Consider the following 13,557-nt stretch of genomic DNA (forward strand, 5'->3'; position numbering starts at 1 on the left):
ATATTTCAGACAGAATATCTAATATCCAATAACCATAACCCCAAAGTCCTATTTAAAGTAATGAGCTCTGCTCTCAATGGACCAACCAATTCAGATCTTGTACGTGGTAATGATTGGACAGAGACATTTTTGTGCTCACTTTATTCAGAAGATAGGGAGCATTCAGTGTCAAATTTCACCTGATCCCCAACATCTACCCACATTCAACAATGATCTTGTTTCTTTCAACTCAACATTTCAGCACTTAGTAACTCTGTTTCTCATATGACATCCTCTACCTGTGTTTTAGACATTATCCCAACAAAGTTTTTAAAGAGGTATTTCTCACTGTTGTCCTTTTATTTTATTAATTATTACTAGTTATCCGACTTCTGGCATCTTTACAAATGTTTCTAAGCATGTAATTATTCAACTGCTACCAAAACACCCTAATCTGGATCAGTAATTACTGACCAATTTATAAATGACTGTTTTTATCTAAGGTGGAAAAAGTGATTTTAACTGAATTAATCTCTGCTATTGTAGTTTTTCCTAGATCTCGGCTTGTGACCAAACATGATCTGGGCTTTTGCTATTAGACCCCCCAAACACCCTGCAAACTGAGGTCACACAGGCTACATCATTAGCATCTTTTAAATCCCCTGTTAGAACTTTCTTGTACATGAAAGTATTTATGGCTATTTAATATGCTGCTGGGTTTTATCATCCCTCACTGGCTATTTTTATATATTTTTTAAACTTGAATTCATCCTCCTGTTTTGATGTTTTTATGACCCCTCTGTTGTACATATTTTATTTTATCTTTTTTTTTTGTCTGTCTTTTTTTCTGTAAAGCATTTTTTAACCTTGTAAAGAAATGTGTTATATAAATGAAGTCCATTATGATGTGGAATATAATCTGAGAAAGGATGCTGTTTTGTGAGACCTTCTTTTACTTCATTAAATCTCAGTTACCTGAGTACTGAAGTGCCATGGGGCAGGGGAATGGTGTCGTCGTTGCTAACATGTGTGTGTGTGTCTTATGGAAGTGCACATAAAACAACTGACTTAGAGCATGCGGATGCTTTAGTAAGATGTGTATCTGACTTAGACCTACTAAAGCAAGTGTGCATATAATGCGCATGCTTTATAAACATTTTTATGCCTCTGCGCCAGCAATAATTGTGGCTGGAGTCATTATGTTTTCTAGTTGTTCGTCCCATTCTCCTTAATGTGATATCTGAAGAATGCAGGAGGGAATTTCCCAAATTTTGGCAAAAACATCCATTCACTCAGTGTTAAAATGATAAGTGAAAGGTCAAGGTCACTGTGACCTTGTCTGTCACATTCTTCCAGGTGTTATATCTTGAAACACCTTGAGGAAATTTCTTCAAATTTGGCACAAACGTCCACTTGGACTCCAGAATGAACAGATGAGAATTTGGTGATCAAAGGTCAAAGGTGAAAGTCACTGTCACCTCACAATACATGTTTTTGGCCAAAGCTCAAGAATTCATATACCAATCATGTCTATAGAGTAAAATGATGAAGTGATGACATTTTTTTATCCAAAAGATCAAAGATCAGCATCATTGTGACATCATAGTATTTCGCAAAAGCACTTTTATGGCCATTGCTCAACATATTGCCATAGCTCAGGAACAGAAGGAGAGACATTTGGTCAGATACTGAATTGATGGCACTAATTTTGGGTGCCCACCTTGAAACTGTTTTCATTCAACATGTTCTCATCCCAAACTGTTGCATGTTGCAGCTTTGTCAGTGGACTTTTACATCTGCATATTATTCACTAGGTATCTCTCTGCTTCTGCTATTGACATTCCAGGACATGCTAACAACACTAGGATGTCAACAAAAGTGCACGCTTTGGTTTAAAAAACCCCATCTTGGTTAGCATTCTTGAAGTAAACACTAGCCTCCCGTGTGAAAGTCCAGGCTTTGTTGGACACATATAAGGATACTATAAGGACTTTGCAGCTCCTAATATTCAACCCGCACTCACTCCAAAGTCGTTGAAATCTGGCCATTGGTAGGTGACTTTTGGGGTCAGACACCAATGAAAAAAGCAGTGCTCTGACGTCGGCATACATAGCCGGTCATCATTATTGTTTAATGGCACCCTGCGTCATCAGGGGGAAACACAGTGGTACAACAATGAAAGTTAAGGTGGCGTAAGTCCCAGTAGGGCTGGTAGGAGGGGTGGTGGATAGGTATAACAACCACCAACTTTCACCGGGACGCTGGTGTTTGCTTCCCATAAGATTGTAAAGCCAAATCCTGTTCTTTTTGCCTGTATACAAATTTTACATTTCATGTGAAAATGGAAGTGTATTCTGAAAATAGACAATGCATGTAAAAGGCAGAACTTGCCATCAGTGGCTTACCATACCACTACAAAAGGTGCCATTCCCGCTGTTCCATGGTATATCATAACAATGCAAACGGTTACGTCTGGCTGCGTTACATATTGATGCCACCCGGCCGCGTATCATACGGTATTCAATAACTTCGGAATGAGAAAGGGCTGGTCGATTGTGTTAAGCATCCATGTTTTTACAGACATGAATAGAAACTGTAACTGCAACTTGACTGCAAGGTGGTTATTCCAGTTTGTCAATGCCTCGTTAATGTCACTCCATATGGGGTGTGCACAGAATAGCCTATGTGTTTTTGGTTGACAGTGATGACTGTCATATTGCTCTGGCTCAGACATCCACAATAACAATCATTTTAAAATCTACTGAACAAGCTTTCCCAGAAAACATAAAAATTAGATTTTTATTTCACTGTATGTTTTCTTTCTTCAGGCAAACACCATTTGCATCTTCAAGTAACAAACAGCGTAGGTACACAATGACAGTGCAGCAGTGTATTTGCAGAAACAGTGTTAAGTAACTTTCCAGGTCATAAGACATTGGGTAAACAGACAGGTACACCCAGTGCTGTTTACCTCATTGATGTTAGGTGTCGATAAACTTGGGAATCTCTGACTGCGGAAACCCACTGACATCGACCAGCTGTCTTCTATTTTCTCATCTGTTGGTTCAAAGCAGAGAAGGGAATTTATTGTACATTAGATCACTGCAGCTTCTGATTTTAACTAGGCTGCACACACCACATGACATAAAAGGGAAGTCCACTTCAAAGGCAACTTGAAACACAATTATCAGACTTACCTACTCATCACAAAAGTACAGCTATCCTGTCACTGAAAAAAGTCTTTCTGGTAATACTTCAATATCGCATTATTCACTTCACTTTATCTTTCCATCATTTATTCCGTGCTTAGAGCCATGTTCATTCCCACCCATCAGCACTGAAAAGAAAAATCAATCTCTCTCTTTCTCTGGCTCTCTGCTGCTCAGCTCAGCTGATGACGACTCTCTTAACATAGTTATCTGCCTTTGCTTGCCTGGCACATTTTTGATTATTCCTTAACACCAAACAATAGCTTAAATGTTTAGGCCTATTGTTTCAGAAGGCATAGGAAGGGGTTTATCGACTCATTTTATTCACCACTGAGTGTAATTCAGTTTTTTAATCATGATACACCAAGTGCACTGCTCTCAATTCAGCTGGTTTAAAGCCCAATGTAGCCCTAACAGTTAATAAAACTGAGATTGTAACAAATGGAGGCATAATTTACTCTAAACAAATCTGTCAAGCGTGCAGAGCATCCATTCTGTGTTACACAATGTCACGGTGAGACCCCACAAATTGAAGCCATGTCGGTTGCCTGTTAATATGTTTGCATGAATGGGACAGTTCATATAATACAAGGGAAGTAATTATGTTTACCCTGTGTGTTCCACTTTGAGGTGAGTCACATGGGATGGGAATGCTGGCTCGAACAACCACACTGAAATAGAAGTTTATACATTCACAGTTTCACCCCATTTTTCCTTTGATTTATTTTTGCCCAGCCAGCAAGTGTAATTGGGGGAATAACATTTTTTTAATGTTGCACTCAACAAAAGAGGGTTGGTTAGGAGTTTGTTTGTGCGGGAGGAAAGGAGCCTGAAGGACATATGGCTTAAAATGGGGAATTAAACGAAATAACTAGAATGAGCAGTGAAACAATGGAGGCAGAGGGTGACACAAGTCTTTTAACTAGAGAGGGATATTCTTTAACATCAAACAGCTGGTGTGAACACTGCAGTGTGTGAGAGAAATGCAGATGGATACTCCTGTGTATATAGGTAATTGTGCATGTATATATGTGCATAGACTGTATGAGTGTGTAGGTTTTTCCATATTGTTGTATGAAGGACAAACCTGAATAAATGAGCAGGGAAACATAACAAAAGGGCTCGCTGTATTGTTTATGAAAATGATGACAATTATGCTGCTGTATGGCCTTCACAGTCACCAGATCTCAACCTAACTCAACGCATTCGGGAAACAGCTCTAGATAACGCCTTTGTTGTAATGAAGGAATATCTTTTGAAGAATGGTGTTGATCCTTCTGGTAGACTGCTGCAGACTTGTCAAATATCTGTGTAGTAGTATTGAAGCTGTAGTAGCCCAACACCTCATTAAAAAAGGCATGTTATAGTATCGTATGTGTAGGAATACAAATTCACTCCCGTTTTCTCTCCCAACTTTTTAACTCACCTTTTTAAAAAATGTTTAAGTCGTGGTAACATGATAAAGAATGCATGAATAAACAATATACGTTGTTAAATGAGACTTATCATGCTCATTTGTTAAGGTTAATACTTGTATTTTGGGTTTTTACTGGAAACCATTTTATTTTCCTCAAACTGCCTGCACTGGAACACCTGTATTCATCGTCTGTATGAAGCGCTTCATTTTATCACCTGTCTCTTTAAGCCCATCTCCTGAAAAAGCCCAGTCTGCTCTGATTGGTCTTCCATTTCTAGGCTCACTGTTTCCCTGCTCTATCATTGCAGTTGGGGGAATGATAGCATTGGATTATTGCGGAGCTTTCAACAATTCGAAATCGGGGAGAGATGAACAACATCGGGAACCAGAAGCATGTTTCTCTGATGTTAGCATGTATGATGTAGCTATATGTAGCAGTGTACTTGCAGCTGGAAAACGGAGTATAGTGGTAGTTTCTATTGTGAAAATTTACCAATGAAATCTTATAAATCTTAAATATTCACTACCAGCATGTCCCAGCAGAATATGACCTGAAATCAGGGAGAAATTAACAACACTGGCAAACAAGATTGCATGTTCCTCTGATGTTAGCATGTAGCTACATGTAGCAGTGAAGGCTATGTAATGCAAACATTTGCAATAGCATGCCTGTAGCAAATGACTGTATAAAGAAATACATCACAAGCCAGCATCAGCTTGTCTTAAAAGCAGAAAAATATGTTGGAAACAGAGCATTCAGAATGATCTGAAGCCTCATGTTTTTGCGTGCAGGGATTGCTTTTACATATTTTTACCTCATTATTTGAAACTTTTGCCATGTGTATGAATGTCCCATATTGCAACATTATGTATATGACAGACAGTAAGGAAAGGCATAATAGATAATAATAATAATGATATTCAAAATGGTTTTTATTGTCATGAAAGGACTAAAGTCAAATATGAATTAATCCTACTTACAAATATTGCCTGTGTGGCTAAAGCTTGATACCCATGTTCCTTCATCAGAATGGATGTGGGAGCTACAGTTTATTGAGTCAATCCCACATAAACCTTCATGCTGCCATAAATGCATGTAAGTCTACTTCCATGCTGGTCAGCATACATGACTAAAACACAATAAATTCACTATTCACGCTTGTCAGGGATATATTTACTAAAATCTACAATGCCCTACTGTTTTAGAAAATAACTGAAACTTTTTTAAAAACTGAAATTATGTATTTGTGAGCATTTTTTAAAAAGATTTATGTCTTTGGCAGAAAAAAACGTCTTGAGGCTGAGAGACACAGACAAAGTTGGGCAGGCATTGAGAGACAGACACATTGTTGGTTTTCATCTTGTTGACATAAAAATATAGACTATAGCCAGCCTGTTTCTTGGAAAGTAAACCTTATACAGCAAACAAAGAGTCTGTGAGAGACGGAGAAAAATATGCAAGACATGTCGGAGAGGAAAATAGAAACAGAGTGTGTGCTTGTGAGAGAGACGCAGTGACAGCACACAGAGAGCGAACAGGGTTCGTACTTGGCTAATGTGACCATATGCTTATTGTTGCATGCACGGAATCCAGTGATTGAGTGAACCTTTGTGCTCCTGACACTGCCAGGAACAGACAGGGAGGCCATGGGACCTACAGCTGGTTAGGAAGCAGACAGGCTTTGCAGAGCTGTGGGGTATATGAGAGATAAACCCATTAGCACAGCCAGTGCAGAAATGTGGCTCATTGAGGGAGCGCTGGGACAAAACGCGAGTATTCAGATGTGTCATATGTGCTGGTGTTAGCTGAGGTTATTCTTGTTACGGACTAGTCTTATAATCCTCACTTTTTTTCTTTTTTTTTTACTTTTTGTGTACGATTTATTCCTCTGCATGATGTCCATTTTACCTACAAAGAAACCTACTGACTTGAAATTGCTTCTCGTAGGAGACATATGTATGCTGTTGATGCACATTACTTTCTTAACACACGTGTGTTATTGGTCAGTGAATCACGGATAGTACAGATGACGTACTGTACCTGCTCCTTGTTGTTACCTGCAGCAGTTACACACTGGTTTCTGTATTAGAGCAATTTGTCAGACTGAGTCAAGCGTGCTGTAATAGTCCTGACAGTGGGTCACTGGAATGTGGTCACATGGGCCATAATCTGTGTGAATTCACAGTAGGAAAACATACTAGTGGCCCCAAGAGTTTTTTGAATTTGATACTGAACATTTATGGTCACCTGAGACAGCAAAAACAAACCATGAGTGTTTTAAACATTTGCAACTGTGTGAATTATCTGCAACAGCTGAAAAGTCTGCTCGGTTTTGGTAGATTATATTGATTGTGGACATAGTATCTAAAACATATGATTTGTTTTTATAACTCTGACTTAAATGCACTTAGTGTCCTCACGTCTTACCCTGACATTTATTATAATTTTTAAGACAAGTTTGAAATAACTGCTGTTAAAAACAGACTTGTTACAGAGAAAAAATAGAAGCGTAATTCTAAAATCTACCACCCAGCCTTTGCAGCACATATTGTGGAGCCCTCTTACCTGATAAAGCAGAGTGTCAGGGCCAGGACATCAGCTGTCGCTTCTCTCTTTGGAGCAGATATATCCACTTCTTTCAGCAGAGGCCACAGTGCAGACTCTGCTGCACCCAGCCAGTCATCAGGTGGCCGACAGCTTTCTGTGGTCTTTTCTCAAGCCCTGCTGGAAACTCCTCTCAGCTGACAGGGGATCAAGGAGCAAAGCACAGCTCATCAACTGAGTCAATATGTTTATACAAATAACCCTGTGAGCTTATGTTAGCCGTCTGAGCGTTAAGAGCTGAATATGCTCTGCCAAGCCAGAGAACGCGATCCTGTGTCCTTGGTAGAACTTTAACAGCTCTGGTGGACACACTTCACTGGATCTTGGTATTTCTCAGTTAATTCAGTCTCTACACACGCCTGTGGGTTGGTTATACTGGTTAAAAAACACCCAACAGGGATCTCTGGAGCTTGCAGCAGCACCCTAGGCCTTGAGTCCATATGAGTTAAGTCCTCCGGCAGGCAGCTCAGCCAGGCTGTCTACCCTTCTTCTCTCCTCCATCCGTCCCCAGAGCCCAGGCTCAGGTAGCGGAACAGGTGACTGGCTCTCAGGTTTCAGGCCTTGCATAAGAGGTCCCCACTGCACAAGTTATTAATGGAGTCAGAGGCTCTCAACAGCTCTGCAGTTGCCGTACTGACGCAGCAAAGAGAAAAAAAACCCATAGATAAAATAAAACTGAGGCTGTTTGCTCCCACTTTTACTCTTTCCTGTGATTACTCAAACCAGTACTTTCCACAGATGTCCCCCCCAAAGCTTCTTTGAAAAGACACATACATTTTCTCGGGAGTAGGTAGACATGCATGCGGACAGAAGGACAGAAAGAGTAAAGGCAAAACTATAAATAAACGTCTAGATATGGTACAGCGCTGAAAAAAGTGCTGAATATTCAAGTCATTGTTTCTCCCCATGCACCCAAAGTAGGGTAGCATTAAAAAGCACAGTAAAGTACAGTAAGTTTACACTGTCATGATGATGAATCACCCAGTTACTCAACTAAAACAGTAAAAACATTGAGGTATATTTCACTCCTGTCACTACTCATGACCCGGTGGTTATGCTGATATAAACACTGAATGAAGCAAGGTGATGATCAATGACTTAAATACCTCCAGCTTTTAATCTGTGGCATGTGCTGTAACACTTCTAAATAGTTGGAAACATGGGTATGTATTTTATAGTAATGCAGAATTGATGGGATCATTTTTTGTAATCTATCATGAATAGCAGCAGTTTTGTTTCATGGTGCTGTTTATCTTCATAGCCTGGTATCTCTTTTGAACCATCTCCATGCTACTTGATCATCTTCATACAGTCATGCTGGAGCAACCGAGGAGTGTAATTACATGTCTTGAATAAACATATTTTTTCACCGAAGTTTATTTTATTGCAGAGTTTGCATGTTCTCCCCGTGTCAGCATGGGTTTTCTTTGGATACCCTGGCTTCCTCCCACAGTCCAAAGACATGCAGGTTAATTGGTGACTCTACAATGGCCGTAGGTCTGAATGTGAGCATGAATGGTTGTCTGTCTCTATGTGTCAGCCCTGTGCAATGTCAGCTGGGATAGGCTCCAGCCCCACGCAACCCCCAACAGGCTAAGCAGTGATTAATAGTAATATTATTAACTAGTCCATAACCATTGAGTGCACAGTTGCTCACGTACAGTTTCACATGGTGTGTGTTTGGGATACAGGTCAGAGGAAATTGCAGATTAAATAGTCAAGTGAACCCATTAAGAAGAGCAATGTATTCAGACAGAGCTTTTGTGAATTTGATAGTACGATTGCTTTATTGAAAGTACGGTAGATTGACCACGTCAGTGAGTAGAAAAACGTGGGACAGACAGAATGATACACTGATAGTTTCTGTGATTATGTACAGCATACCATACCATGACTTAGTCATACCAAAAATTAGAAAAAAAAACAAACATTCAGCCACAGGGGGAGTCACTGCGATCTGTCGCATTTTAGCCATTTTTAAGCATTTTTCTGTAGTTACAGCGCCACCCAGTTGCCAATTAGAGTTAAATTTCTCCAGTCACCTTGAGGCGTCCTGTTCTACATATCTACCAAGTTTAGTAAAATTGATACGGCGGTTCGGCCTAGATAAGAAATTAGCTCTCTAGTGCCCCCATTTTGTTTGATGGGGTCAGTAATGGAGGGGTCCCCTCAGATTATGTGTGGTCATATGCCTACAAAGTTGCGTGGTGATTGGTGAAACCCTTGAGATGTTATACACCTTTATGTGATGAGCCACGCCCTCCGCAATATTCATTGCCTTATAGAAGCTCAGTTTTAGTAAGTTTTCCAACTTTTGCCAAGAGGCAACTTTAGATATTGGTCCCTAGATTATGTTCTCCAAGTTTCATGCAGATCGGTCAAACTTCCTAGGAAGAGATCGATTTGAAGTGTTTTTCAAAAAATTCAAAATGGTAGGAAATCTATATACCTGGAAGTTATGGGTTCTTGAGGCAAATTTGTTCCTCATGAGGAGAGGCATCTCTGTGCAAAGTGTCATGTCTCTACAACATACGGGGCATGAGATATGCCCATTCAAAGTTTGCAATTTCAATCGGTTGTTATAGCGCCCCCCTTTGGCCAATTGATGTAATATTGCTTCATTCGCATCCTCCCATGACCCTCTACCACTGTGCCAAATTTCACATGGATTGACCAAGTCAGTGAGGAGAAAAACGTGGAACAGACACACAGACACACACACACAGAGTTTTTGTCATTATATAGTAAGATAATGCTGATTTTTCCCCCAGTGCTTTATCTCTTAGTTTCATATTATACCGAAGACTTTAATCAGCCTTAAAGTTATCACAGCCCAAAGCATCAACACAGCAAAAGAGAGGTTGCCATATCAATATGAACTTCTCTGCTGACCCACTGATAGTAAACCTAATCTTCTCCAACCTAATAAAACACAACACATCCCAAATCCATTGTGTAAATGTTGAGGGATAACAATCTTTCCATCTAATCCACATTTCTCTTCTGGCCACCAGCATGGCAAAAGACAAATTATTTAGATTATTGTGATTTCAAGTCAGATTCTGGGTAACCACACCAAAAAAGCAGGAGGGGGTGATGGGTCTAAAGACTTATCTGTGGTTTTGGAAAGCATATTAAATATTAATTGCCAAAATAAGATCATTTTGGACATTCCCAAAACATGTGTATTAGAGCAGCTTGGTTCTGCTTGCAATGATCGCACATGGGGCTTATACTGGATGTGTGGTCCAGTGCAGTCAGTGGAAATCTTTAAACTTGAATTAACATTAAATTAGTTCAGTGATGAATATATTCACTATGTTCAATGTTTGGTGCATATACTGTAGATATGTACCTACAACAGTGGACTGTAGATTTTATATACAAATAATTTGGCTTTTAGTGCACTGAACATTGTAACCTCCAGTATATTAGCATTCAAGTCAATTTCATTCAAACAACAGTTTGTTCTTTGAAGAAAATTACATGACCACTGCAGTTGTTGTATCCAGCTTCAGAGCATCGAGCTGAGCCAAGTCTTTTTAAGTCATCCTTGCACCTCCTCCCACCTCAACCTTTTAAATCTGCTTTTTATTCCTGTTTGAAATTTCTCTATGGTTGGACTGACCCTCCAAGATCTCTTGAAATAAACACAAAAAGTTGCAGTTTCACTGGAGCACTGTAGTTCGAGAGCCCAGAGAAAGTACCTGAGAGAAAGTGTGAAATGGGTTTTTTTTTCACCCTGCCTCAAGATATGTGTAGGGGAGTCTATTCTGAGCTAATCCTATTAAAATTCTCATGTTGTACAGTATGTCCACCCTAAGTCTTCCAGCAATGTCACTTTTCATTTGATTGCCACTGTTTCAAGTTTCATGGGGATTTGTGCAATCAATAGTGTGCTCTAAAGCTATGCTGTGTTCATTAGAGAAAATCTAAGCAATTTCTCTTCTCTCTAACCCCAAAGGACCCCTTTTGCCTACATCAGAAACACCAGGGGTATACCGCACCAGCTCCCTTCAGGCCTGCTATGTTAGGTTTTCACAATGGCATAGCTGGGTTTATCATGCAGAACTGTACTGGTTTAAGACCACTGCTTGGAAGAATTTTAATAATGCAGATCTGGATCATAAAGGTATGTACAAAAGAAATGCCAGCCTCATCCAATCAGATCAGCTTCTAATCTCTGGCATGTGTGCTATGTTCCTGTCTCAAGTCTTTTCCTTTAAGTGGACTTTAGGGAAACGCAGATTATATTAGGTTGGGCTGGAATGACACACGTAAGCTTATAGACCGGGGGGGGTGGTGGCCTCAGGGGCTTCAGCACTGAATGTTTTCTCAAAGCCCCGGATCTATTTCAGTAAGGCGGGACTCGTTTTCACAGTAAAAAGAGTATTTATTAACATGTGCACATAAGAATGAAAAATGTGAAAAGCCTCTGGCAATTAGACCCCATCGAGATGGTATGATTTAAGGAAGCTAATGAATCCAACATGAATAGGGAACTCCACCTGGGAGCCCGGTCTCACTCCAAAGTCGTCAAAATCCAGCGCTTGGGCAGTGACTTGTGGTGTCAGAAACCGATATAAAAAGGCATCCTTTGACGTTGGCATGATACGTGGCCGGTTGCCGTTGTAGTTTAACGGTGCCTGGTGGCGTCAGGGGGAAAAGAGGCGAGACAAAGACGAAAGTTAAAGTGGAGAAAGTCCAACTGAGGCGGGCGGGAGGGGTGGTAGATGGGTCCAACAAACACCGACTTTCACGCAAGAGAGCGGTGTTCGCATCCCATAAGATTGTAAAGCCAAGCTCGGTTCTTTTTTCCTAAACCTAACCATGTGTTTTTGTAGTCGTCAATTCGCTGTGTGTCCTTGACCAAACGTCGATATGTGACGAGGTTGGAGTGAGAATGCTTTGCCCCAGGGGTCGCTGCTGGTGGTAAAGGTGGTGAAGATGAGATTAGAAGAGAGTGTGGAGAAGATGGAGAAGTGCTGATGATCTGGATGAGTAGAGGAATGAGCCTTCATTGAGCTTGTCCTGGACTCTGGATATGATGGCTGGAGGTGAACAGGGTGGAAGAGGGCGTGACAATTCTGCCTAACATGACAGCTGACGGCAGCAGAGGAGAGAACAAATTTAAAATTTTGCAGTAGCATCCTGATTGGCTGATAAAGATTGTCGATAACGAGAAGAGTGAGCACCCATAGTAAGCAGATTAAAGGGAGCCGTGGGAGTGGGAGGGAGAGGAGAAAGTCTTATTAATTGATCTTACGCAGAGTCTCATTAGGTTTTAGGATTTCAAATGGCTTAAAATAGTGCATATGGCTGTCATTAATGAGGGAAAAAATCTCTCTGTAAAAACATGCCCCCTGACCCATAGGTTTGGGCTGACCCCTGAATGTTTACGACATCTGGCACTGCCCCTCCTATAGACGTAGCGTCTAGTTTTACTATCCTTTGACTCTCTTTTATTTCCTTGGTTTTTATACACCTAGATATTTTTTTCTGTTTTCTTTTAAAGCCACAGTGTGTAGGAATTTCTCCCATCTAACGTTGAACCACCATGCTGGCTGTGTTTACAACGTAGGACTGTTGGGGCGGATGTAAATTGAAACAAACCAATCACGTCTTGTCCTCTGACAACTGACAAGTGGCTCAACCTCACACACCTCATCCCTCTCCTCGCATTACTGCGCCGCTAACAGCTGTTAGTGGCCAGCGGCACTACTGCCACATAACAAAGTCCCACTCTTTGAGCATAATGCAGGATCATGTATTATGCAGCATCATGCGAGACGGAATCCTCGTTGCCAAGAAAGTGCAAAAGGGAATCAAAAAGGCAGCGTGACCGGCGAATTAAAAAAACAAGGGTCAGCATTGGGGTTGCCTTTCCCAGGTGGAGAGAGCTGCTGAAGGAGAAAGGTAATACAATCACAGACTAGCGCTAACAGCGGCTAACAGCGGCTAACAGCTAACAGCGGCACAGTGATGCGAGGAGAGGGATGAGGCTGTTAGCGACTGGCCGCTAACAGCAGCTAACAGCCAACAGCGGCACTGGCCTGTGATTGCATTACCATTCTCCCTCAGCAGCTCTCTCTACCTGGGAAAGGCTACCCCGACGTGGCCCGCTTTTTAATTCGCCGGTCACGCTGCCTTTTCTATTCCCTTTTGCGCTTTCTTGGCGACAAGGATTCCGTCTCCCATGATGCTGCATATGCATGATCCTGCATTATGCTCAAAGAGTGGGACTTTGTTTCAAATTTGCCAGGGTAGTAGCAAAGTGCCTCTTGCTCCTCTCCTTCAGCTCCTCAGTCACGCATTGCTGGCCTGGCTCTCAACGAAAATGCCTAAGG

The 13,557-nt window shown here is 41.0% G+C and overlaps 1 protein-coding gene across 2 annotated transcripts in view; it reads right to left on the reverse strand.

The window, feature by feature from the left end:
• The window catches only part of LOC125903624 (uncharacterized), a 29,133-nt gene extending 21,642 nt beyond the window's left edge, over positions 1 to 7,491 (reverse strand). Inside the window, exons 1-2 of one of the 2 annotated variants that reach the window (XM_049600660.1) lie at positions 7,172 to 7,491; positions 2,951 to 3,036 (exon numbers count right to left, since the gene is read on the reverse strand). In XM_049600660.1, the coding sequence (XP_049456617.1) occupies positions 2,951 to 3,010 (60 nt within the window). In that variant the 5' untranslated portion in view covers positions 3,011 to 3,036; positions 7,172 to 7,491. Of the gene's footprint in view, positions 1 to 2,950; positions 3,037 to 3,176; positions 3,334 to 7,171 lie in introns of those variants that run through there. The other variant, XM_049600659.1, reaches the window with a different exon arrangement.
• Positions 7,492 to 13,557: the final 6,066 nt, after the last annotated feature.

This window comes from Epinephelus fuscoguttatus, linkage group LG16 (assembly GCF_011397635.1).
Source record: "Epinephelus fuscoguttatus linkage group LG16, E.fuscoguttatus.final_Chr_v1".
Taxonomy (NCBI): domain Eukaryota; kingdom Metazoa; phylum Chordata; class Actinopteri; order Perciformes; family Serranidae; genus Epinephelus; species Epinephelus fuscoguttatus.